The sequence below is a fragment of the Phyllostomus hastatus genome, unplaced genomic scaffold (genome assembly GCF_019186645.2).
Source record: "Phyllostomus hastatus isolate PE091 unplaced genomic scaffold, TTU_PhHast_1.1 phas_contig_150, whole genome shotgun sequence".
NCBI lineage: Eukaryota > Metazoa > Chordata > Mammalia > Chiroptera > Phyllostomidae > Phyllostomus > Phyllostomus hastatus.
The window spans coordinates 20,607,827-20,631,154 of record NW_025333611.1 but is presented as its reverse complement, the minus strand read 5'-3'; the positions used below and the strand labels follow the sequence as shown (position 1 = coordinate 20,631,154).

General features: G+C 40.5%; 1 protein-coding gene across 4 annotated transcripts in view; it reads right to left on the bottom strand.

The window, feature by feature from the left end:
- Positions 1-12,567: 12,567 nt before the first annotated feature.
- The window catches only part of CSNK1A1 (casein kinase 1 alpha 1), a 42,002-nt gene continuing 31,241 nt past the window's right edge, over positions 12,568-23,328 (bottom strand). For 2 of the 4 annotated variants that reach the window (XM_045818747.1, XM_045818773.1), the window contains 2 exons: positions 22,245-22,393; positions 12,568-15,044 (listed from right to left, as the gene is read on the bottom strand). In XM_045818747.1, coding sequence (XP_045674703.1) covers positions 15,037-15,044; positions 22,245-22,393 — 157 coding nt within the window. In that variant the 3' untranslated portion in view covers positions 12,568-15,036. Of the gene's footprint in view, positions 15,045-22,239; positions 22,394-23,328 lie in introns of those variants that run through there. The other 2 variants (XM_045818764.1, XM_045818755.1) reach the window with 2 other exon arrangements.

The window sequence follows — 23,328 nt, the reverse complement described above, 5'->3', positions numbered from 1 at the left end:
TAAGGTCTCTTTTGAGAAATGAGCTGACAGTTTGATGGGAACTCCTTTGTAGGTAACTGTCTCCTCTTCTCTTGCTGCTTCTAGGATTCTCTCCTTCATTTTAATCTTGGGTAATGTAATTAAGATGTGCCTTGGTGTGTTCCTTTTTGGGTCCAACTCCTTTGGGACTCTCTGAGCTTCCTGGACTTCCTGGAAATCTATTTCCTTGGCCAGATTGGGGAAGTTCTCTTTCATTATTTGTTCAAATAACTTTTCCACTTGTTGCTCTTCCTCTTCCCCTTTTGGTACCCTTATAATTTGGATGTTGGAATATTTAAAGATGTCCTGGAGGTTCCTAAGCCTCTCCTCATTTTTTTGAATTCTTGTTTCTTCATTCTTTTCTGGTTGGATGTTTCTTCCTTCTGGTCCACTCCACTGATTTGAGTCCCAGTTTCCTTCCCATCACTATTGGTTCCCTGTACATTTTCCTTTATTTCACTTAGCATAGCCTTCATTTTTTCATCTAATTTGTGACCAAATTCAACCAATTCTGTGAGCATCCTGATTACTAGTGTTTTGAACTGTGCATCTGATAGGTTGGCTATCTCTTCGTCACTTAGTTGTATTTTTTCTGGAGCTTTGATCTGTTCTTTCATTTGGACCTTTTTTTTTTTTTTGTCTCGACATGCCTGTTACGTATGAGGGGCGGAGACTTAGGTGTTCACCAGGGTGGGACAACCCAGTTGCTCGGTTGTGATGTTTATGTGGGGAAGGGGTCTAAGAGGGAACAATGGCGTTTGGTCCTTTCTCTGCCGGATTCCAGTCCCTTCTGCCGCTTCCCCCAAGTAAACTGGGCCTTTCTGGTGCTGATTCCCAGGTGGGTGGGCTTGTGCACGTTCTAGGACCCTGTGGTCTCCCCAACGAACTCTCCTGTGAGGCAGGCAGTCTCTCCTGGCAACCCAACCTTCACAGGTGTTTTCAATCGCTGTTTGGAGGCTTTATTTCCCGGCGCTGGGACTGTGGTTTGTGCGGTCTGTCTTGCTCTCCATTTTCGTCCGGTTTATCTGCATGTGAATGTGGGACTGCCCCGTCAGCCACCTTGTGCACCCCACCCCTTCACAATCCACTGGGTCTGCCCACTGCCACCTTGAGCACCTGGGGTCCGCCAGCCACCACTTTGCTGAGACCCCCTTCCACCCAGCCTCCCGTCTCTGCCCCTCCTATCAGTCTGGATGAATGTGTCTACTTTAACTCCTTGGTTGTCAGACTTCCATACAGTTCAATTTTCTCTCAGTACTGCTCGTCATTTTGTTTCTAAATTGTTGTTGTCCTTATTTTGCTTGTGTGAGGAGGCACAGTGTGTCTACCTATGCCTCCATCTTGGCTGGAAGTCTATTTATTGGTTTGAGAGAGAGAGAGGAATGGAGAGAGGAACCATTGATTTGTTGATCCACTTATTTATTGATGCATTCACTGGTTGATTCTTGTATGTGCCCTGACCAGGGGTCAAACCTGCAACCTTGGTGTATCAGGACAATGCTCTAACATTAAGCTACCCAGCCAGGGCTCACTAATTTTTAATCAAAGAGCTCAAAGTGATTTTCGGCACATGCAGACACACCAGGGAGATACAGTGGGATCGGTCCCAGGCCATGGCAATAACGCGGTATCACAGTAAAGCGAGTCATAACCTTTTTGCTGGTGGATGGTCTTGCCTTCAATTTGTGTAAAAAAAAAAAGTAACATGTGAAGTGCAATAAAGTGTCATAAAACAGTTTGCCTGTATCTTGGGGAAAATTAAAAGAATTGAGTGACACTACAGCGACAAAAACACCTTCAAGTTCCACATCATTATGTGAACATGGCTTCTGGACCCACACGGTCGTGCGATAGAATGAAAAAATAGGGATAGTATGGGCAGTGTTCCTGTCTTGATCTGGGATATTTATTCTATATTTACTTATTTGTATTTATATTTAGGATATACATTTATCAATGCATATGTGGACATGCCATTTAAAAAATCCATCTCCATAAATAAAATTTAACTCTGTGTGTTTGTTACCAAAATTTGTAATGCACTCATGTGGCTTCCATCAATTAGATCTAGCACCTGCAATGACAACTGTAGCCAGAAGAAAGACCACTTCAAGGTTTGTGGTCCCAAGAACTTAAAAACTACAATGGGAATTTAAGTGCATATTTTTTGTTTCAAAGAAACACAACAGGGCAGCCACTGACAGAGCAAGGCACACAAAATGAGTTGCACGCTTGATTAAATCCTGTGGGGGACGTGAAATGGAAACAGGAGTTGATGGTGACAAAAGGAATGCTGTAAGATTCCTGACCAGGATGTGTCATGGGTCATTTCCAAAGGATGATGGTGAGCACAGCTGCCCCCAAAGGGTGTGGGCTCCAGTCCGTGAGTAAGGGCCACCAGTCCCAGATACTCATGCTTAAAAGGCAGCCACAATGTGGATGCCTTTTGTTGACAGTCCCCTACCCTGCCCCTGCCACCCACTTAGGGATATAATTGAAGACGGAAATTTCAAAACTGAATTCCGACGGTGCCCAGAAAGGGGGCATCAGTGTGCGGCTTCCTGTACAAATGCCCTAAGCCCATCCTTTGCAACCTTCTCCAAGTTTTGATTTTTAAAAATTAGATAAAAGTGTGCAAAGGGATACACTCTTTTTCAAAGGTCTTGTAGGGAACATGTGAGTGAAAGAGTGTGAAAACAAAATTCTAAACCAGCAGTGGCCACCGACAAGGTGACCATCCACACTTCTTTTCTCAAGAAATTCTTACCTAACTTCCAGCCCCTTGTCTTGTGAGATTTGAGAAAAACCATTTTCTTTCCTTACTTTCTGGTCAAAACCCAATTCACACGAGAACGGTATTGTGAAGAGAGACTGGCTTAACAATGAAGAGGCCACCGTGCCACCAACTTGTTCCGTGGCCTCCAGGAGGTCAGTGTCCTTTCTCGGCCTCCGTTTCCTTAACTGTAGAGAGTATTAAATCATATTTTAAAATGTACACTTAAAAGTCATAATCTTTTAAAAAATATTTTATTTATTCATTTTTAGAGAGGGGAAGGGAGGGAGAAAGAGAGGGAAACATCAATGTGTGGTTGCCTCTCACATGGTCCCCACTGGGGACCTGGCCTGCAACCCAGGTATGTGCCCTGACTGGGAATCAAACCGGCGACCCTTTGGTTCACAGCCCACACAATCAATCCACTGAACTACAGCAGCCAGGGCTAAAAGTCATAATCTTGTCCTAAAATTTTACGATCTTGAATGTCCGTTTGGTCAGTAACATTTTTAGACTCTGCTCTCTCTCAATACTTAAACGTATTTTCTTTCCCCCTCTCTTAACTATGCTCCTGCTGGAGAGGAATGAACACATCTTACAGTGAAACATGTGCTCAGTTGGAGAACCTGTGTGCTATAGGTTTAGGAGTTTCTTTCTGGTTAGAAGTCCCCTCTGCCCGCCCCCCCTGCCCCAGACCACCTTAGCTCTTTCTGAGCTGGTGTTGTCCATGAATCCATCAGTAAAGAAAGACCAAGAGCCTCCCTCCTAGCTGTGTACCATTCCTGCAGCACTAAGAGAGCAGACAGAAATGAGAGTTCCAGTCCTCAAGGAGGTTTCAGTCTTGAGGGAGAAACACACGTTTGAGTAATTGCAGAAATACAACTGCAAACCAAGTGAGGAGAGTAAGGGCGCAGAGGGAGAATGATTTCCGGTGGGGCTGGCAAGGCTTCCTAGAGATGTTAACGAGCGGGCAGATTGGAGGAGAAAGTGGATGGCATTTCTAACCCTGAGAAGTACATGGAGGCATGGCGGTACAGTGAGTCCTTGGAACTGCTCCTGTATCTGCAGTGCAGGCTGTTGGGGTGGAGATCGGGGTTCAGGACAGAGGCCAAAAGACGAGGCTGGATAGGTCGGTCAGCAGCGGCCCATTATCTGAAAGGGGTGACACACTCAGGAAGAATGAGGTGGAGAGTGGACTGGAGGCTCTGTAAGAGGATATTGGAAGAGTTCAGAGGAGATAATTAAGGCCAAATTGAAGCAGAACCAGAGGACGGTGAGGACACAGACCTGACAGCGGAGTCAAGGGTGGCTCCCAGGTGTTCTGCTTGGGAGTTCCCATTCATTGAGAGAAAATTATAGGAGGGGAACAGGGCTAGGGAAGCAAAATAGCACGTTGGTTTGCAGTTATGGTGAGTCAACCCCGATACTCAGCTAGCCATTGCAATGCATGGGGCTTGGTGCTGTGGTTGCACAAAAACCATAGGTAGGAGTTTATCACACAATGTAGGTGGCCTGTCACAGGGGCAGCCATTGGGATCAAAGTAAGTGTGCATGTTAAGCATGGGCTCTGGAGCCAGCTATTAAACATAGACCAGTAAGTTTCCAAGTCATCTTCCACAATCTTTTGGAAAGCAGAAGGGATGGCAGGTTCTTAAGCAATAGGCAAGCATAAAAAAAAAAAACACTCCAATTTTAATGTCAGCTTAAAAGTTCAGCATGGTTTGGAGAAAGAATTAGTTGGTCAGGTAAGACCTGCAACATACAGACCTTTTGAAAATGTACTCAAACACCACACACACGCCCAGGATCACAGGTTGATAAAATTTCCTGACAGGTGGAGAGAGGATTACAATTCTATTTTCAAGAAGCTGAATCGAGAGAGCTTTTGCCAATCTCTTTTCGGGGGTAGCACTTGGTTATTCTCTCACATCGACGATTCTCTCCCTCTCTTTCTCCCTCCCTACTCCTGTCTAAAAATAATAAATCAGCATGTAGCATTTTTTTTTTTTTGCACAGATCCAAGATAGATGTGGCCTGGCAACAGATCTTGAAAAAGCGATAATGCAGTATCTTTTTTTTTTAAATTTTAATTGTTGTTCATGCAGTATCTTAACTGACCACAAATCCAATGACTCCACAGCATAGTGGAGACAGAAAGCTAATGCTATCTTAGTCTCCATTAATATTCAACAGTGGTTTTCCTGGCCACCTTTTTGTACTAAACTCTGAACACAAGCAAAAAAAAAAAAAGAAAGAAAGAAAGAAAAGAAAAAGGACGATGGCCCTAAAAGAAACTTCTTTTCCAGCAGGGGAGATGCATAGTCTTTTCTAATTCCTATGCCCAAATGGAGCTCTAGCCCCCCACAAGGTCAAGCAGCTGTTGGTCATTTATGGGAAAGTTGCAAGATCAAACCCTCAGCAGATAGGCAGATGATTTCTTGCTGTGTTTATGCATATCCTAGCAACGGGAATGCATGGCTCGTTTTCCTGTGTGACAAGCCCTGACAGAGAGGTGCGGAGCGTGTGTTGTAGAGCCCTCAGGGTTTAGGGACTGCAGGCTCTGCCTTCTGGAAGATCCAGCCTGCATACCTGCGAGTTTCAACCACAGGTTCTGGACACACCCAGGTTTCTCTACAGCAGCACTTGCAAAGCAATCTGTGACTAAGAGAATTAGAACTTCCTAAGTACTTGTCCTTTCTCCTACATTGGCAAGCCTTCTTGGTGCACAGATTTTAGGCCCAACTAGGTCTGGAAAAAGGGGCATACGTCAATCCCGCCGAGGCAGTTCATTGCCAGTGTGCCTCCAGTATCTTTGCAAGGAGAAATTCATTTGCATAGTCGCTATTCTGGAGTTTGTCGATTTCAGTAATGAGCGTGAAACACCTCGGCTAATACAGCTTCCTCCTAGACCTCTCCATAGGGTGGTACTCCTTTGTGACTACTCCCTGCTCTTCAGTTAACTCATCCTTCTTTACCCTTGTATGCCTCAGACTTCTGCGTTCATTCCTCTTCCCATCCGGACCAAAACTGGAAAGTCCTAGGGTTTCAACTGTCACTCTTGCAGTGACAATGCCCTAATATTCACCTCTCTTCCCTGGGGGCCCTTCTGACCCCACACCTTGAACCTACTGAAAACAGGCGGCCTCCCAGAGTTCCTGGATAACTGGATTTGACAGAAAAGGAAGTCTTGTTAAGATGCATAAATCAGACCTTTCTCCTAAACGAACATTAAAAAAAGTTTGCAACTTAAAGGGATTCTAAGTTAATCATTTAAAGAGTAATCTTAACACAAGTTCTGGGAGTTAGAATCCAGGACAAAGAAACTTGATGAGCTTTGTCATCCAGCCAGAGGGGTGCCGGGGGTGGCAGGGACCGCCTGGTCTTGCATGGATGTCACCAGATGTGGGGATGGGAAGAGACAGTGCAGTTTTTTTCAACCAAGAGGATGCTTCAGGCTTCCATTGCCTGGGGCTGACCTTTTCCCACATGGTGTTTCTGACCATTCCAGCCTCACATCCATCAGCAGGGTGACAGCCTAGTGATTATTCATTCCCCTTTTATAGGTGAGGAAACTGAAATCACAGGTACCTTCCCAAATGACTTTTGCCAAGATTTCTCACACTTCAGTGTGCATGGGAATCACTTGAGGGGTCTTCTTAAAAAACAGGTTGGTGGGCTCCATCCCCAGAGGTGATTCTGTAGGTCTGGAGCTGGGCATGGCAATTTGCCCAGCTGCTGCTGGTCCTGGAACCATACTTAGGAGAATCACTGCCCTGTGCCTAGAGCAGTTCAGTGACAAAAGGGTGCCAGCTGGGCTCTGTCCTAGCCCCGTCACTCATCAGCTGCGGCCTTGAACAGGGTATTTCAAAGGCAGATCAGAGCGTGAAGATTCAGTGATCTGTTTACTCTCCATGCATTGCTTATTCATCATCTTAGCCTGTTTTAGAGCTCCACATACAGTATCGGGACACACACACCCCCCCACACACCCCCACCCACCCACCAGGGTTGGGTATCTCCAGATTTTTCAAAAAGCAAAATCCCTTTACCAAGGCTCTTCTCCTGGTGACAATGCACACTCGAGTAAAATTAATGCCCGGAATTTTCCTTCCTGATGTCGTTACAAATATAGCACACTTTCCTCTAAAGATAGAAATGAAGATAGACAAGTGGCATTTTAAAAAAAGACACTGGAATATACTTAGTGCATAGGGGCATATTATCAGCCTTAAAATCCAAACAAGACAGACTCGGCTCAAGATGATTGAACCCAAGGAACCCTCACCACGAACTTATGAGTTGTGTTAAAGCAACGGTTAGTACCACGCCCACGACATTGCAGGGTGCTGGACTTGGCACAAGGGGATGAGGAAGACACTCCACTGCTGGGACAGCCGTGCGCTCTGAAAACCACCTCCCTCCCCAACACATTCCCCAAACGCCAGGTTATGCTTTTTTTGATTTTTCTCACAGTCTCCTCCTCCGCCCCTGCTGTTGATATCATTCATGACTTCCCGCTTGCAGACTAAGAAAACTGTCTTGCAATAGAGGCATGGCTGGATGGGACTTTCCTCTTTCTCTGAATGTGTTTCATTTACATATTACTCAGGGCAAACTCATGATCTGACAGATGTGAGCCCCTCGGTCTCACCACCTGTGTCACTCATTTGGCTCCAGGTGAAAGGAGTGGGTAACTCGGCTGGATTATTCATGTGGGTGTTTGGCTGTACCATTCCTCCAGGATTAGTTTCTTCAAGGTGAGTCTTCTTTGCCCGGTAAAATCTTACTCATCCTTCAAGATGCAATTCTGAGATTATCTTTTCTAGTGCCCATTTGCTCTGCTAGTATTGCCTCCATTTTGGTAACATCCCATACTGCATACGGTCTCCTACGAACTGTCACCTCTCAATTCCCAGGGAGTAAGCACGGTGCCTGGCACTTAAGATTCAGTAAACGCTCCTTAGTTACTAGTCTATTTGTGAGTAAAATTAATTCCCATTACTGTTGGTGCAGAACTTGCACTTTTGTACACAGGTTGAAAAAGTGCATGCCACCATACGAAATTCAAGACAAAGATGCAGTGATTTATACACCCTTCATCATTAGGTAGGAGGCAGGGGAATAAAGGATGTTAAAAACTGTCCAAAGTACTCACTTTCGTGTTTTTTGGTGGACACACAATCGAGAGACTAATTTATTAGTTTTTGTCTAAATCCAGACTAAAATATTACTCGAGCTGTAGTTAGCACAGTGCACACCAGTTTTGCAATTAAAAATATTTACTTAGCAACTGTTGAGGGCAGTTTCTAAAAATATGCACCTCTCCCCCCACTGCTCCCAACTCTAAACGTCCAATACAGCACTGTATCACCACGAAGATTTGCACCGCTGCCCACTGGCAGAGGACCAAAGGCCGGCTGCTTAACATCCCAGAAATTGTTTCCAATGGTTATTCAAACCATTTTACTTCTCTGAATCAGTAATACTATCAACTTAATATGGTAATGTTAAGGCAGGCTACATTTTTCTACCTAGACATTCCACTCCATAACGACATTATCAGGCCAAAAAAGTACTTTAGTACTGGGGGAAGAGGAACCCCTTTGGTAAATATACAAGCATATTAGAATAATCTATATAACCCTGGTTACACAGAAATGCTCCAAAGATGGAAATGAAATATTTACAACCACAAGCAAAAACAACTTAAACCATACGGCCTAGCAGGATGCAGGATATTGAAATATAATGTATCTTACATTCATCCAATACTAACAATTTTTAAAAAAGATTTTATGAGGACCTGGCCCAGGCATGTGCTCTGACTAGGAATTGAACTGCCAACCCCCTGACTCTTACAGACCGGCACTCAATCCACTGAGCCACACCAGCCAGGGCCAATACTAACAATTTTCATTAGCAGTTTTATGCTGTTTTTTTTTTTTTTTTAAACCCTAATTGCAGTTTTTACTAGCTTCTTAGTAGCAAGACTGGCCGATTTTTTTTTTTTTTGTCTGTCAATACAGGAGTACTTGTTGCTAACTAGGTAAAGGTTGGCTGGCAAGTGCAATAAAAGGACTGCTCGGGCTTATTGGTGCCACTGAAAATGTTTGTAAAAACCGCGAACAGCACTGTTTGGCCCAGGCAGCAGCGCTGGTCGTGGGAACCTTCAGACACTTGCACATCTTTTCAGGCTTCACTCCCACCAGCTCGTCTCCAAAAGGCCCCAGAAAACAAGCTCTCCCACTTGGTCCTAAACATGGAACCTTAATGGCCTACCAGTTGAGGGAATGATGTATTCATAAAAACCCTCCATTACACTATTTGATATCCATTTGACACTCAATCTACTTTAAAAAGGCAAAAGTTCAGGTTTCAGTTAAGAAACCAAGAGAACCTCAGCACCTGCTCCAGCAACGCACTCGGGGGCCCTTGGAAGGAAAATGGAGTCAGAGCTCACCTCACGGAAGCTGGGGACAAGGCAGACGCAGGCACACAGCACTCGGAAGTGCGTGCCTGGCAAACAGCAGCCACAAGGCAGTACGTGCCACCAACCTTTGAATTTAAAATGGTGGTAAGGCTACAAGAGGGACATTGCTGTTTAACTGCATGAAAACAAACAAAACTAAAGGAAATCAGGTTTAGGTTCCGGCTGGGAAACATCTGCCCACCCTGTAGCCCCATACTTTCCCATTATCTAATGGGAAGACCCACCAACTGCTTCCTGTGGTAATGAGGATTAAACGTGATGTCCTTCATTCTCCAAGATACTTCATGAAAGTCACTATTGCAACCTTTAAAATGGGTATGATCACACCACCTTTCCAACTGAAGATTAAAAAAATGTTAGTATCTGCCCTAAAAGATGTGGCTCAGTGGGTTGGGCACTATCCCACAAGCAAAAGGTCTCGGGTTCCATTCCCAGTCAGGGCACATGCCTGGGTTGTGGGGTTGGTCCCCCAACAGGGCGCCTATGAGACAACTGATCAATGTTCCCTTTTTCCTCCCTCCTTCCCCTTCTCTCAAAATAAATAAAACCTTCCAAGTGTTCAGGCCAAGTACTTTTAAGAAAGTCCTGCAATTAGTAATGTGTAGATACTTTTAAGACAATGTAAATATCCTATGCATCAGAGTTGTACTTGCTACTTTCAGGAAAATGGTTTTCTAATGCAGTATCACCTTCATCTCCATTGGCCGACATTCTAAGAGCTCTCCCCTCTCCCATTCTTCACTCAGGGATCTCGGGGAGTTCTGCTGCTACCACTATTCTGGTAACATGTTTGATACAGATGTGGCTAGTCAGAAGCCTTCAAGTGCTTCCCATGCCCTTCTGACATGTACCCATCATATACATGTATCTTTTTTTTTTTTTGAGATCTCTTTTAACTTTTCCTTTTCTGTGCCCCAGCCCTAAAGCCACACGTCTCCAAAAAGCATGGTTCTTTCCATGATTTAGAAATCAAGATCTGGGTACTGGGTGTACTCAGTGCTGTTGCAGTTAATACAGGCCCTCAGTGAACACAGCTGGGAAATAAAACATTCTGTACACAATGTTGAAGTCATGAAAGACAAATTAAAGATGAGTGCCACACAGAACCAATGACAGCACAATACGGATTCCTTACTCTGGATCCTGGACAGGCTTTGGAGGAAAATGTTACGAAAAACACAGGGATAATTGATGAAATTGAACAGACTAGACTACAAACCTGTCCAATATTAAAGTGTTCTGATTTTGGTAACTATAGTATCCACACTAAAAATATTAGGTGTAATGGGGAAAGATCTGTAATATATTCTCAAATGGTTAAGGGGAGCTACTGCACTATTCTTACAGTTTGTTTTTAGTATCAAAATACAAAGTCACAAAAGAAAGCTTAAAAGTAACTTGTAAACCAAAGGACTGTTAACACACACACTACTTCTAAGGGTACTGACTCAGTTCACCAAGATGACCTGGTACAAAGCTCTTGCTTGTCTCACTGAAGTCTGATCCATGATCATATTATTTAGATTAATGGACAAATTGTTTCATCAAACAAAAGCTTTCATCTTAACTCGAAGTTACAACCTACAGTGACATTTTAAATGGCATCAAAAGAAATGTAAACAGAAACACCTAAATTCTGCTATTGGCAAAGAATTTTGAGGGTAAAAAAGTAGTTCCATCTAAGCTGCTTGATTTCATCTGAACAGGAAGTGATTTCTTAAAACTTCCCCCAGATGAGATACACACAACTTCCCTTAAAATCCAACCATGATTCTTGCCACCTTTAGCAAGTTGATGCTTCAGTATTTTTCACAAGTTTGTCAGAATAAGGCATAATTTGCAAATTCTACTGTCTTCTTTTGCTATTACTGAATGGATGAGCCAACCCCCTCCCACAGGTTTCACCCATATTCAAATATACTCTAAACGATCTCTCCTACAATTGCTTACATGGGTTCCCAGCCTCCAATCTATTCCTCAATTCTGTGATCCTTCCAAAGGGCATTTCTAATTTTGTCCATCCCTTTAATGCCTCTACAACTGTTTTATTCTCTACCTGCCATTCTCAGTCCTATCCTTAGTTCAGGTTTTTTATCTGCTGTGCTCCTTCTAACGTATCTGTTCCCACATCTGGCTACAATTCTAACCTACTCCTTCCAGGACTGAGTCGGCTGTCCCTGCTGGGCGCTCCCAAAGAACCCTCGTTTCTTTAGACGGTGCACTGCGATGGCCAAGTGGCTCAAGTTCATTTCAGCTTTTCTGCATGTATTTATTGAACTATGGAAAAATGTACCTTCGGAGTGATAAATATCTAGGTAAAATATCAAGTCCTGAGTTTAAGTATCAAATGAACAACAAATCACTAATATTCCATTTCTTCATATATTGAATTCTAGCCACTGTGGGTCCACAGCCTCAATCAAAACACAATGCATTTGACCATTGTGAAACGTGTTTTAGACAGTTATTCTAATAGCTGTTAGTGCTCAACCTTTTCATCACACTTTAGCATGTATCCTCAAAAGTGGTGCAGCAGGTCCCTTCAGAAAACAAGTCATTTTACTACACACTGGTTGATAATTAAATACAGAATGCATGGCCTGATGAGAAAAACTTATACTTGATTCACCACCACCTCTGGTCTTTTCAGAAGATGAAAGGTAGACCAAGTTTGTTATTATTAAACATATTCCACGAAGGAAGCAGAAAAACTGGGGAGGGGAAATCCTCAAACTGTGAGCAATGGTAACGTGACTAAAGAAAGTAGTCTCACTTTAAAGGGAACAGGACTTCCAAGACACGCAAGTTCTTGTACCTGTTTTCAGCAATTTACCTCATACAGACCCCCTCACATCTTGGTCCTATGGCCATCACTGTTTAAAACCCTGAAATGTGGCTCACACGCTGGCTCGGACCCAACTCTGCCAGGCTACTGCTGCGTCTGCAGGAGCTGAGCTGGAATGTCTCGGCCACCCCTTTGCAGAAGTCCCGCAGTTCACTCTCATGAAGCTGTAAGAACCTATCCTCGATAGACCAGCGAACATGGGGAAAACTAGCTCACTGGCTTGAGTTCTAAAATCCTTGTTTCTTATTATAATGAAATCAGGTTTATTATGATAGTATACTCTGCTCAGAGCATGTAATATTAGTATTGCAAGGACTGGCAGAAATAGGAAAATCTCTTAATATTTGTTGATAAAAAAGAGTGAAAGCAACCCCCCAATTCCATCTGTAGACCTTAGGAGCATAAGCACACTCATATGGGAGGAGATAACCAGTCTCTCCCTTCATATATATTTTTTTTATTTTCTTGTTATACCTTCCCAAAACAGAGACATTCAACAGTAGTTAGAATGGCCATCTCCCAACATTAAAAAAACTGTACCCCCTCAATGGGTGAACGAAGTGAAGAGCAGTAACCTCGAGTTCAGCTGAGTAAGCCACTGTGGAGCCTTAAGTGGCGAGGTCTTCCAATTTCAGAGTGATGTGTCTTCAACTTGTATCATCATTTTAGTGGAAAAACATAATTTAATTTTGGTGAAATGAGATTCATCTCCCGACAGGATTAGTAAACAGCATTCACTGAATTTCACATTCTTCTCTTGTGAACTGTGAAGAGAATGAATGGTAGCTAGAAGATCAATGGGATCCCAGCTCCAGCCGCAGACGGAATGACGATATACCAGGACAAAACACCTATATTTTGATTTACAAAGCTAACAGCAGTTATAAATCTGCAACTTAATTACAGACCAGCTACACCACACCTTTTCAAATGGCAAAAATACAAAAAAGTTAAGTGTTACAAAAATATTTCAGAAAAAGTGCATAGTCTAAGTGCATAGTAAATAAAAGCACTGAAAAATATCTTGCTAGAGGGAGTTCAGCTTGGAAAAGTTATTACCAAAGCTAAACATTTTTATTTTACACAAACTATACTCAAAAATAGCTTTATGAGACTGATTTCTGGCTAAAAGTATCAAAGGGTTTATTCGTCAGGAAACAAATACGGACACGGGTGGTAGGGAAGAAACACAGCTGCCTGCCCCGAACTCGTGCTCATTGTGATTTCTGCAGCATGACAGTGCTAGCATACCCTTTAGTGGCAGAATGTAGTCATTCCAGAATTAATTATTGCTAAAGTAGTTTTCAAATAAAAAAAAAAGAAAAATGAAGCTTGACACAATCTGACCAAACAAGTGTCAATTTACAGTTTCAAGGTTATTTTACAAAATACCTACATTTTTACACAATAGGCTCCTGGCAGCATTTTCAGAGAAAAGTTCTTTTGAATTTATTCTGACATGATATAAATGAATAAATTACAGTATTTAAAAAATTATCAATAACTCTTTTTCTTGGGCCAGAAAAAGAAAAGGGCAACATGTAAGATTAAGAGAGGGAAACGCAGAAACTTGCAGAAACGGGTGGGCTGGGGAGGGCGAGCAATCACATGGTGTGAAGCCCCCCAAGACTGAGAGTCAATCTGCTCAAAGCCAATTAACAAGAAATTGAAAGGAAAACTTCGTTCTGCAGTTAAACCCTTTAACGCTTTCGTTCTTACTCGAAATCAGTCCAGCTGTGGTTAGTCCGAGGCTGCAGGGGTCACGACACCGAGCCCTAGCAATCGCAGCGCTAGGCGTTTGTGCCTGCAGGTCATTAGAAAAAGAAAAACGAAACAATGCCTTTCTCCTCCAGACAAAAACAACTTTAAATTAAAAAAAATTTGAGGAAACGTTATTAACACTAAACCTAAAATGATTTGCAAAGGAGTATTATGTAACAAATGGCTTGAAGTAGTCTATTAAAAAATTGGGGAGATTTTGATTTCAGAGTGAGTCAGCAAGGCATTTTTTTGTTGTTGTTTAAAAAAAACCTCATTTCCTTACAGAAACAGTTTATAGTTTTTAATGAACTTGTAAACAAAAAAGCTCCCATTTCAAAATAAAAACAAAATCCCAGATCATATAGATGTTTACAGTGATTACATTTATCTAAGCGACATACATACATGTTCAGTTTTAAGATGTTAACTAATTTTGTGTGACAAATATGCTTCTTTTTAATACCAATAACATTATAGAGTTAATGCAGAGTCCTAAGAATAATCTAGTAGTCACTAAGTTTTTCTTAAGTCTTCACTTTTAGATGCTGTTATCTCTAGCACAGGTAAGCAGGCAGTCTTTCATATGCTCAAACACTGGAATCTTTGGTTGCTACCATATCAGCTGGCTTGCAAACAAGAAGCCAACCATTTTAAGAATGTTTTAAGTGAACAACTTGCAAACCCCAGGGGTGGATAAACCCTAAGAATGCACAATTGTGAGCATTTACAACCATCACAACTGTGGCTGAAGACTGTTCATGCCGTTCTTCTGAAATGAGATCTCAAAGCAGTATAGTTCAAAGTAAAAGATTTTAACAAAAAAAAATTGGCATATGCACAATTTCTCCACCAATTTATGTGTGTCAACCATTTAGTTAACTTTCCCACTTGAAAAAATGCAATAGAAAACTGGACACCATGTTTCACTATCTCAGTTAATATTCACAATTAACAGCAGCTACAACTCGGGACCCAGCATCACCAATGCCGCCCAGAGCCAGTTTATACTGAAATTAAGTTCTTTACACCAAGTAAATGGTTGTCCACAACCACTGGCTAGTGTACATATGAACTAAAATTTCTAGATTTGGGGAGAAACAAATGCTGCTCCGATCATCTGCACTGCTTCTTCTGTTCCTTGATTCATGCTTAGAAACCTGTTCAAAAAGAATAAAAACAGGAAAAAATGGTTAAAATTCCAAGTTAAAGAAAGTTTAAAATGACACCCAAAATAAGGAAATTGGGTAGAGGGGGCTAACAATTGTGCTACAATTGCGTGTGACTCAGGTGATTTTATTTATTTGAAAACCACTAGCTCAATTTTTTAAAACAGAAAAACAAGAAACCTGTCTGCTCTGGAGATGTCTAGGTAGGAACGGTACACAATGAAGTAAAACCTCCCCGTCAGCATGTGGTGCTCAAGCTAGACGAGCCGTGGTAATCACACTAAGCCTGTTTTGTTTACTGCTGTATCTCCAGTGCCTAGAACATACTGTGTTCGACTGTCAAACTGATGAACAATGGATTGCTCCAGCAAGTAGGAAGTTTAGTTCAATCACACTCTGAGTTAGAGACTTTTTTGCACATTATTTCTGATACAAATAAGGGAACAATAAATTCTAGTAAGTGTATTCAAGGCATAATTATTGGAGTTATTCCACTGAACACAAAATTGTTACTTTTTACACGGAGACCTCATGACTTCAAAAATTCTTTACCTCCATTCAGTTTACATTAGAAAGGTTAGGTTTTGTCTTGGATTAGAAAATGTAAAGAGTTGTTTTTTTAGCTTTATTTACTTCTCAAGCCCTCCCGCCTTTGCAAACACTCCCTCCTCTCAGCCACAATTAAGACTCTAGCAGGGGTGTCCAACCTTTTGGCATCTCTGGAGCCACACATTAAATACAGAATGACACGTAATCACAAAAAAAATCTCATAATGTTTTAAGTGAATTTACAATTTTGTGTTGGGCCGCATTCACAGCCATCCTGGGTTACACGTGGCTCTCGGGCCACAGGCTGGACAGCCCTGGTAGGGCTTCATGTCAAGGTCGGTGGAATAAAGAATTCAGGTAAATTTACCTATGGCTAAAGACAGAGAGGAAATAGACCTCTCTCTCAGGAATAACATAAAAACCCCATCAATGCCCTCTCCTTTCTTTCAAGGCACCGATGCCCCTTTCCACCCCCTTCTGAACTCTTATAGCCACGCTATTAAGTAGCTTATTCTAGCCCACTCTGATCTCTCACTTCCTTAGCACAAACCTTTTTTCCCCCCCAATAATAAACTACCTCTTTTTTTGGTACTTCCCAAACATTTGTGGACCATCGCCAATGAGCTTTGTGGGATAAATAAAATACTTCTATAATTCATGTTCATGTATATACCATATGCCTTTTTTCCAAAGATAATACCAAACTTAAGATTAGGTACAGAACAGACCCATGTTACCTGTCCCAAGTACTATGTTGATAAAGCAAATGCCAAAAATAAAAGGAGGAAACTTCCTGAAATTGCACTTCACCACAAGGAATATTATCTTATTGATATGCATTATTAAATAGGATTAGCAAGGTAAGCCATAAAAAGAGCTTTTAAATCACATCTGAATTGAACTTTAAAAATCTGACTATATTCTGTAATCTAATCCCAATTTTAAAATAGACTATTTTAAAGCAAATTAAAACTGGATTAGCTAAATAGAAATGACCTTTACCCTAATAAGCATTTTTTCAAGTACTGCAATTATTCTTAAATACAAAGTTTCCCCAACTACTAAAATTGTTTTTTCTGTTATCACAGCTTACTTACACAATTATATAGAATAATTACTATGTTGAATATCCAAACAGCTTTAAATGGAAACCATCATCACTAATAAACTAAAAAGGAAATATAAGTTACACCAGTTGTGTCTTTAACAGGGATAAAAATTATCTAGGTAAGAATTTTATCTGTTCATCTTTTAATTAGATTTAAAGAATTCCTGGGTCAATTAATTACAACTGTTTATGGACTGGTTAAAGGCTAGCCTAACAATATTCCTGGTAGAATACATCAGTCAAATCCAGATTTAACTCTTCAGATTAGCCAGCGGTAAGCAGGACACTCCGCCTAGGGAATCAATGTATCTCCAGTGAATCGTCCTAGGATGTTACTGAAGTTTGTTGAGAAAAAAATCTCAATAGGAGCATCCAGGGTTTTGACATTCAATCTTCAAGTTCTAAGCGTTCTTCTTCCCCAGTGTGCATTAGTGCTTGGTTTTTGTCTTGTACTTTAGGTGGTGTCTCCTGGCTTCTACAAGTCCAAAAACCCATCTTCACTGCAACAACAGCTAAAATAAGAAGTGGGTCCCTTTGTTCCTAAAAGGAGGAGGGAAAAAAAAAAAAAAGTTAAAAAAGAGAAAAAAAAAAGGCCTCAGGACTATCACGACAAATTCAGGAGTTAATAGCTACATTTAAATTTCTTTTCAAATCTGCAAAAGAAAAAAGAATGTTTGTTTATATATAACTAACTAGGAGATTCTACCTGTCAATCTGAAAAGTATTTATCTGCTCCTATTTGTAAATTAAATTCAGATGTCCCCAGTTTTTTTAAAAAAATAGAACAATTTACTTCAAAGGGATATTTATGTGGTAATAATAAGGCTTGAAAGTTTATGATGGGCTTCTGAAATGTAAAATTCTTTCACAGTGTAAGACATGAACTTTTAAAAAGTAATTTAAATATTCATATTCATCACTGTGCAATGCCATTTATATTAACTTTTCCTATTTCATGCTTCTGTGTTTTTTGTCACATAGGATCAGAATCAATCTGACAGAATTTGAAAGCAGACTGGCAGTATGAAAGTAAAAGCAAAAACAAAACACAAAAACCTGTAACTCTTCCTTCTCCACACAAAAGTATTACATTAGGAAAAGATAAAGGAAATAGATTTTATTTTTATCACTACAGAGAAGATAAATTACCATTTAAGTAATTTATTAAGTAGCAGGTACACATCATCCCTAAACTGCATCAGAAAAACAGACTGGTGATCTGATATTTCTTGTCTTTCCTATCACAGAATTCGTTCTGCTACAGATTTCTGAGATTGCTGAATTTTAAAATACCTGTAACAACTGATTCCTTCCCCAACTGGTAGATGGTCTGCATTATACACCACTTGAGCCACAGCCACACTGTACTCTTCTGGGTCTTCTGGACCGCTGTACCACCCAGGAAATCTGACAAGGTGCCAAGTCTGATAGGTCAAGCAAGCCTTGAAGACGTGGGCTTCAGGTCACCATAGATCAACTCTTGCACACTCATCTTCATTTCCTGTTGGGTAATTTAGTTCTTCTCTCCAGCTTTATTGTCCACAGTGAAAAAAAGCTGACAAAAATTTCAGCAAGCAGATGCAGCTCCCTGGTGCTTCTTTGACATTGAGTATATTCAGAGCAGATCAGTCGCTCCAGATATTTCAAGGTCTTCCCCTGTGATTTGAGTTACGTTGCTAAGTAACCAGCCACGTTCCTAGCAGCAATTGGTGAAGTCAGAAAAAGTTAAGCTAGACATAAATGGTAGGTGAAGCCCAGCAAATACTGGAAGGTAATTCAAGGAAGACCATGGACATGTGATGGGAAACTATTTCTAATCTCTTGAATGCCAACAATTTGATACCCAGATACTTATGACAAAACTATGCTTACTAATGATGGCTGAACTAGTGACCAGATAGGTGGGTTAAGATGATGAGAATTGCAGACTTAGGTGAGGATCAACCTTTGGTTTTAGTATCTTCTGAAATTCTCCCATCTCTGTCCTTAACTAAAGAAATGATGAACTTAATGGACTATAAATGTCCTAAAAATATCCCCTTCTCCTTTACTTCTTAAATGCCTTGAAATCATGTATAGTTACAAAGAAACTGAAATGGATCTGGAAGTGTGTCAGATGTAAATCTTTTAATTTTTTTCTTTAATACATATGAAAACAATAATTATAATCATGTGGAAACAGAACACTGAAAACTAGTACAGAACATAGTGGGCATTAGGAGAAGAAACACCTTGTTTCTTTTTTATTATTATTTTAATGGGCTTTGAAATGAAACATTTCAAAAGACAGTTTCTCTAGAAAAGTAATTAGGACAGACACCTATTACATATAATAAACCTGTCTTGGCTGAATTAATTCAGACTTTAAGAAGTCTTTGGGCATTTTTAGTGGATTGCTAGAGTTTCTTATTATAGCTTTCCATAAAGAAATGTTAGATACACATTTTTCAAAATAAAAATAATCAGCCCTGGCTGGTGTGGTTCAGTGGATTGAGCGCTGGCCTGCGAACTGAAAGACTGCTGGTTTGATTCCCAGTCAGAGCACATTCCTGGGTTGCAAGCCAGGTCCCCAGTTGGGGGTGTGTGAGAACCAACTGACCCATATTTCCTTCCCTCCCCCCCTTCTCTAAAAATAAAAAATAAATAAACTTTTAAAACCAAATAAATAAAAATAATCACATAAAATATACTAGTGAATGCCACCATTTGGGGTATTTTTCCAGGAAAGATATTCCTGTGATATAGAGATCTGCTTGCTGAAGATTCATTTAAGAAACTAAATTCTCTGGCCCTGGCTGTGTGGCTCAGTGGATTGAGCACCGGCCTGTGAACCAAAGGGTTGCTGGTTCGATTCCCAGTCAGGGCACATGCCTGGGTTAGAGGCCAGGTCCTCAGTTGGGGGCATGTGAGAGGCAACTACACATGGATGTTTCTCTCCCTCGTTCTGCCTCCCTTGCCCTCTCTAAAAATAAATAAAATCTTAAAACAAAACAAAAAAACAACCTAAATTCTCTGATGTGAAAAACTGCAAGTGTAGCTCTCTGCATAACAAATGATATGATATATTTAAAAAGGCACCATCTAAAATTTTAACTAGGAGAATGTTGGTGTCACCAGCATCACTGAAAGGATTTCTGGGAAGCAATAAATCATTGAACTACACAAGCTATTCCTTGAATAAAAAACTGCAGCTTTTAAACACCCTTTCAACTGAGAGACTGGAACCAGGAATAAGTAATCCAGACTGGTTTTCAAACTCCAGACTTCATAGGTTTATAAAGGGATGACCCAGAAAATGGGGCTGGGGTAAAGGTTAGGGGAACTGGGTCCTCATACTCATTTCATGCTGCCCTCAAACCCACAAAAACTCTCATGGCTTTATATACAGGGGTTTCATGTAAAATTTGCTTGGGGCACCAAGTTCTATGTCCAAAATAAATGTTTTCAAGAAGTCAAAGATCAAAAAGAATTTTGATTGTATTCTGTGGAGTGGCACATTTTAGTTGCAAGCAATATTTTGCTTAGAGTCAGATTATACTACTGCCTGCATATGCATTTCTAAAAGTAGTCAATGATATGTGATGTGTTTTAGGAAAAGCCCAATTTTCCAAAAATGCACAAGTCCATTTAATGTAATAATTTGTATAACCTCTGTGTCTAATAATGCTATGAGATTTTCATTCAGATTTTAAGTTGCTTTTATGAAAAATAGCTTCGATACAAAGTAAGGATTGAACTTAAGTTTAATTTTTTTCCCAAGGAAACATACTAACTCAGTGGATCCAACTTCTCATCTTTAAGACCTGGATAGAATAGGACAAAAATTCCGCTTGTTTATTGAGTAAGAAACACATAGTAAACTAACAATGAAACTAGCTCAAAATAAGGTATAATTCTTTCTGAAGGCTGCTGAATGCCTGAAGTGAAATGTTCTAGGTCAGCTGAGATTTCAATCTAATTTTAGTTCTAGAAATTGCAACTTGTGATGATCCTATTATCCCAGCTAGCTTTAGGCAAAACTTGGTTTCATTCTGTGGGGAAAAGCAAACATACCATAGGTGTCAGGTGCAGCAAACCCCCTTTAGAGACTGTGTCGTCTTACCTACAGGAGGGACATTTCTTCCACTTTCTCGGCACTGTGATTAGTTATACGATGATTGAAACACTCAAAAGGAGCAATTCAGCCCCAATGGAGATGCACACACAGAGCACCAGGCAAATGTTTGTATTTGCTACCCTGAGTTGAAATTTTATCATTTTAGAATCCTCACTACAGTAAACCTTCAACTGTGAATCCTCCCCAAATACAGAAACAGGGAAGCATCTCAATTTCATTCCTAAGTAGATGAGCTGCTGGGATGAGGATGACACCAGTTAATTATATTTATAAAGTATCCTTGAATTAGAGCCTATTTTTATACCACAAAATAGTTTAAACACAACACTAAAAATATGGATCAAAGAAGACCAAGTTCAGACTAGAGCAGTCATTCAGAAATTAAACAATTAGAAACTGAAAACCAAAACTTACCTGCCCACCACTTCTAAAAAGCAGGCAGGTATTAGGAGTTAAGCCCCAGAAAGGGGAAAAGCAAACAAAGAAAAAACATGAAACACAGGAGCTGAACTGTACGGCAACAGCAATCAGAAATGGAGCTGTGCCCTAACAGTTCCACCCCCACAGCACCGAGAGTGCCAGAGAAAGAAAGGAAACAGACTAGCAGTTCAATGGCATCTGCCCCAGTTTTTTTTTTTTTTAATTTTGCAAGGCCTAACTGCAGAATTCAATTCTACAATGTACCCCTAGATGCTAAATAGTAGCAAGATTTAGAAAAATAAAGCCCGAAACAAAAGAACCACTTTGGAATAAAGAACATATGCAGTTAAGTATCAACTGTAAGAGACGTTTATTTTCAACTAGGAAAGATGTGCCGAGCTTTTCAGTCACTTGAGCATGCAAGAGCTTACACCAGATGCTCTATAACTGAGAAGATAGACACCCTGGGGGCAATGCCAGGCTCACTTCCTGAAATTAGATCATGTTCACAATATTCCATTTTAAATGCTAAAGTATTAACATGCAGAAAATATTCTTAACACTGTTAGTCTGAAAGAGAGTCAAGACATCATGGCTAACCAGCTTCATTATTAAAAATCAACAAGTGTTAGGTCTAGGATTTTGGATTGATTGATTATACCATATTCCCAACACCAAATGTTTATTTTGGAAAGAGTTAATGAATGAGTAAAAGATGCAGTTGTTAAAAATGACTCAAAATCCCAAGAGAAATGATATAATATACGCACATATATGTATATACAAATACATATACATATATATGAAGAGGGACATTTGGGTTTAAAGTTAGTAGTCAAATTTTCCAAGGACGTCTTTTTTTTTTTTAAACATAAAGCCAAATTTTTGTTATTTTACAACCACCTCCTCGATCTAACACTGTTAAAAATGAATGAATGACCCAATTTTGTGTTCAATTTTTTCCCCCTGTAACGTCACTTGGCTCTTGGCTACTAACCTTTCATGTTACTCTTGGTTTTGTCAGTTTGCTTGCCTGTGGGGGTTTGGGCCTGCTGACCCTGCCCACTCGAAGAGGCTGCCTGCTGCGCTGCTTTCTGCTTTAACATTGTCCAGTCAAACGTGTAGTCATACTGGTGGTTCAGGGTCCTGGAAAGTACAGTAAAATTTTATGTTAATCCTTCAGTAAGATTCTAGTTTAATACACTACTGAACTTTCAAGAAAGTGACACCATTTTTTTTTTAAAGGAAATGAGTACTCTCTCCTATTCAGTTAATCAATTCTTTTTACATGTCACGACTAGGGGAAAATGATGGTGCCACTCTGGTCTGCTATATCTGATAATAATAAATCCTAACCCCTTTCAAAAAAACCCCCCCAAAAACAGAAAACAAACTGCCTTTAAATCTTCTTAAAAGGGGCAAGAGGGTAGGAACGGAAGGCAGCATGAACGACAAAACACTGTCATTATCTTGTGCGGATAATCATAATAGGAGGCACCCCTAACAACAAATCAGAGTAGGAATGGGACTGCAAGTTTGTGAGGGAGATAGCTATGCTGGTGGCTTGGCAAGACTTTTCTGGGGTTAGAGAAGCACTTCCAATTATTCTTTTCCAACCAAGACCTCAAACCCTGTGTACTCTATCACCCCACCTCCCAAGACCAATTCTGGGCTGCACCTAGGGAACGCTAGGAGTTGGGCCTGCCTCCACACTATCAAAGACTCCATGACTGAAAATTCAATTTCTTCTCATTTTGGTATTGAATAAAGTTTTGTATCAAAACTGGAAACTTCCAAGGGCCATCAATGTCACTTATTTCTAATAGAAGTGCAATTATTGTGGAAAAGTTAGATTCTACTTTGAGCTTGATTCAATTGTTTCTCTATCCCGAACTAAAATGGTTTCAAGCACATTTATATTACAAGTGGAAACAAGCAACAAAACAAAACCCCAAAACAAACAAAAAACAACCCCCAAAACCAAAGAACAAACAAACAAAAAATAAATAAATGAACAAATACCCCCAAAACCATTTCTTAAAATTTTATTCATATTGGCCAGGCCCACTTTACTCTGACAC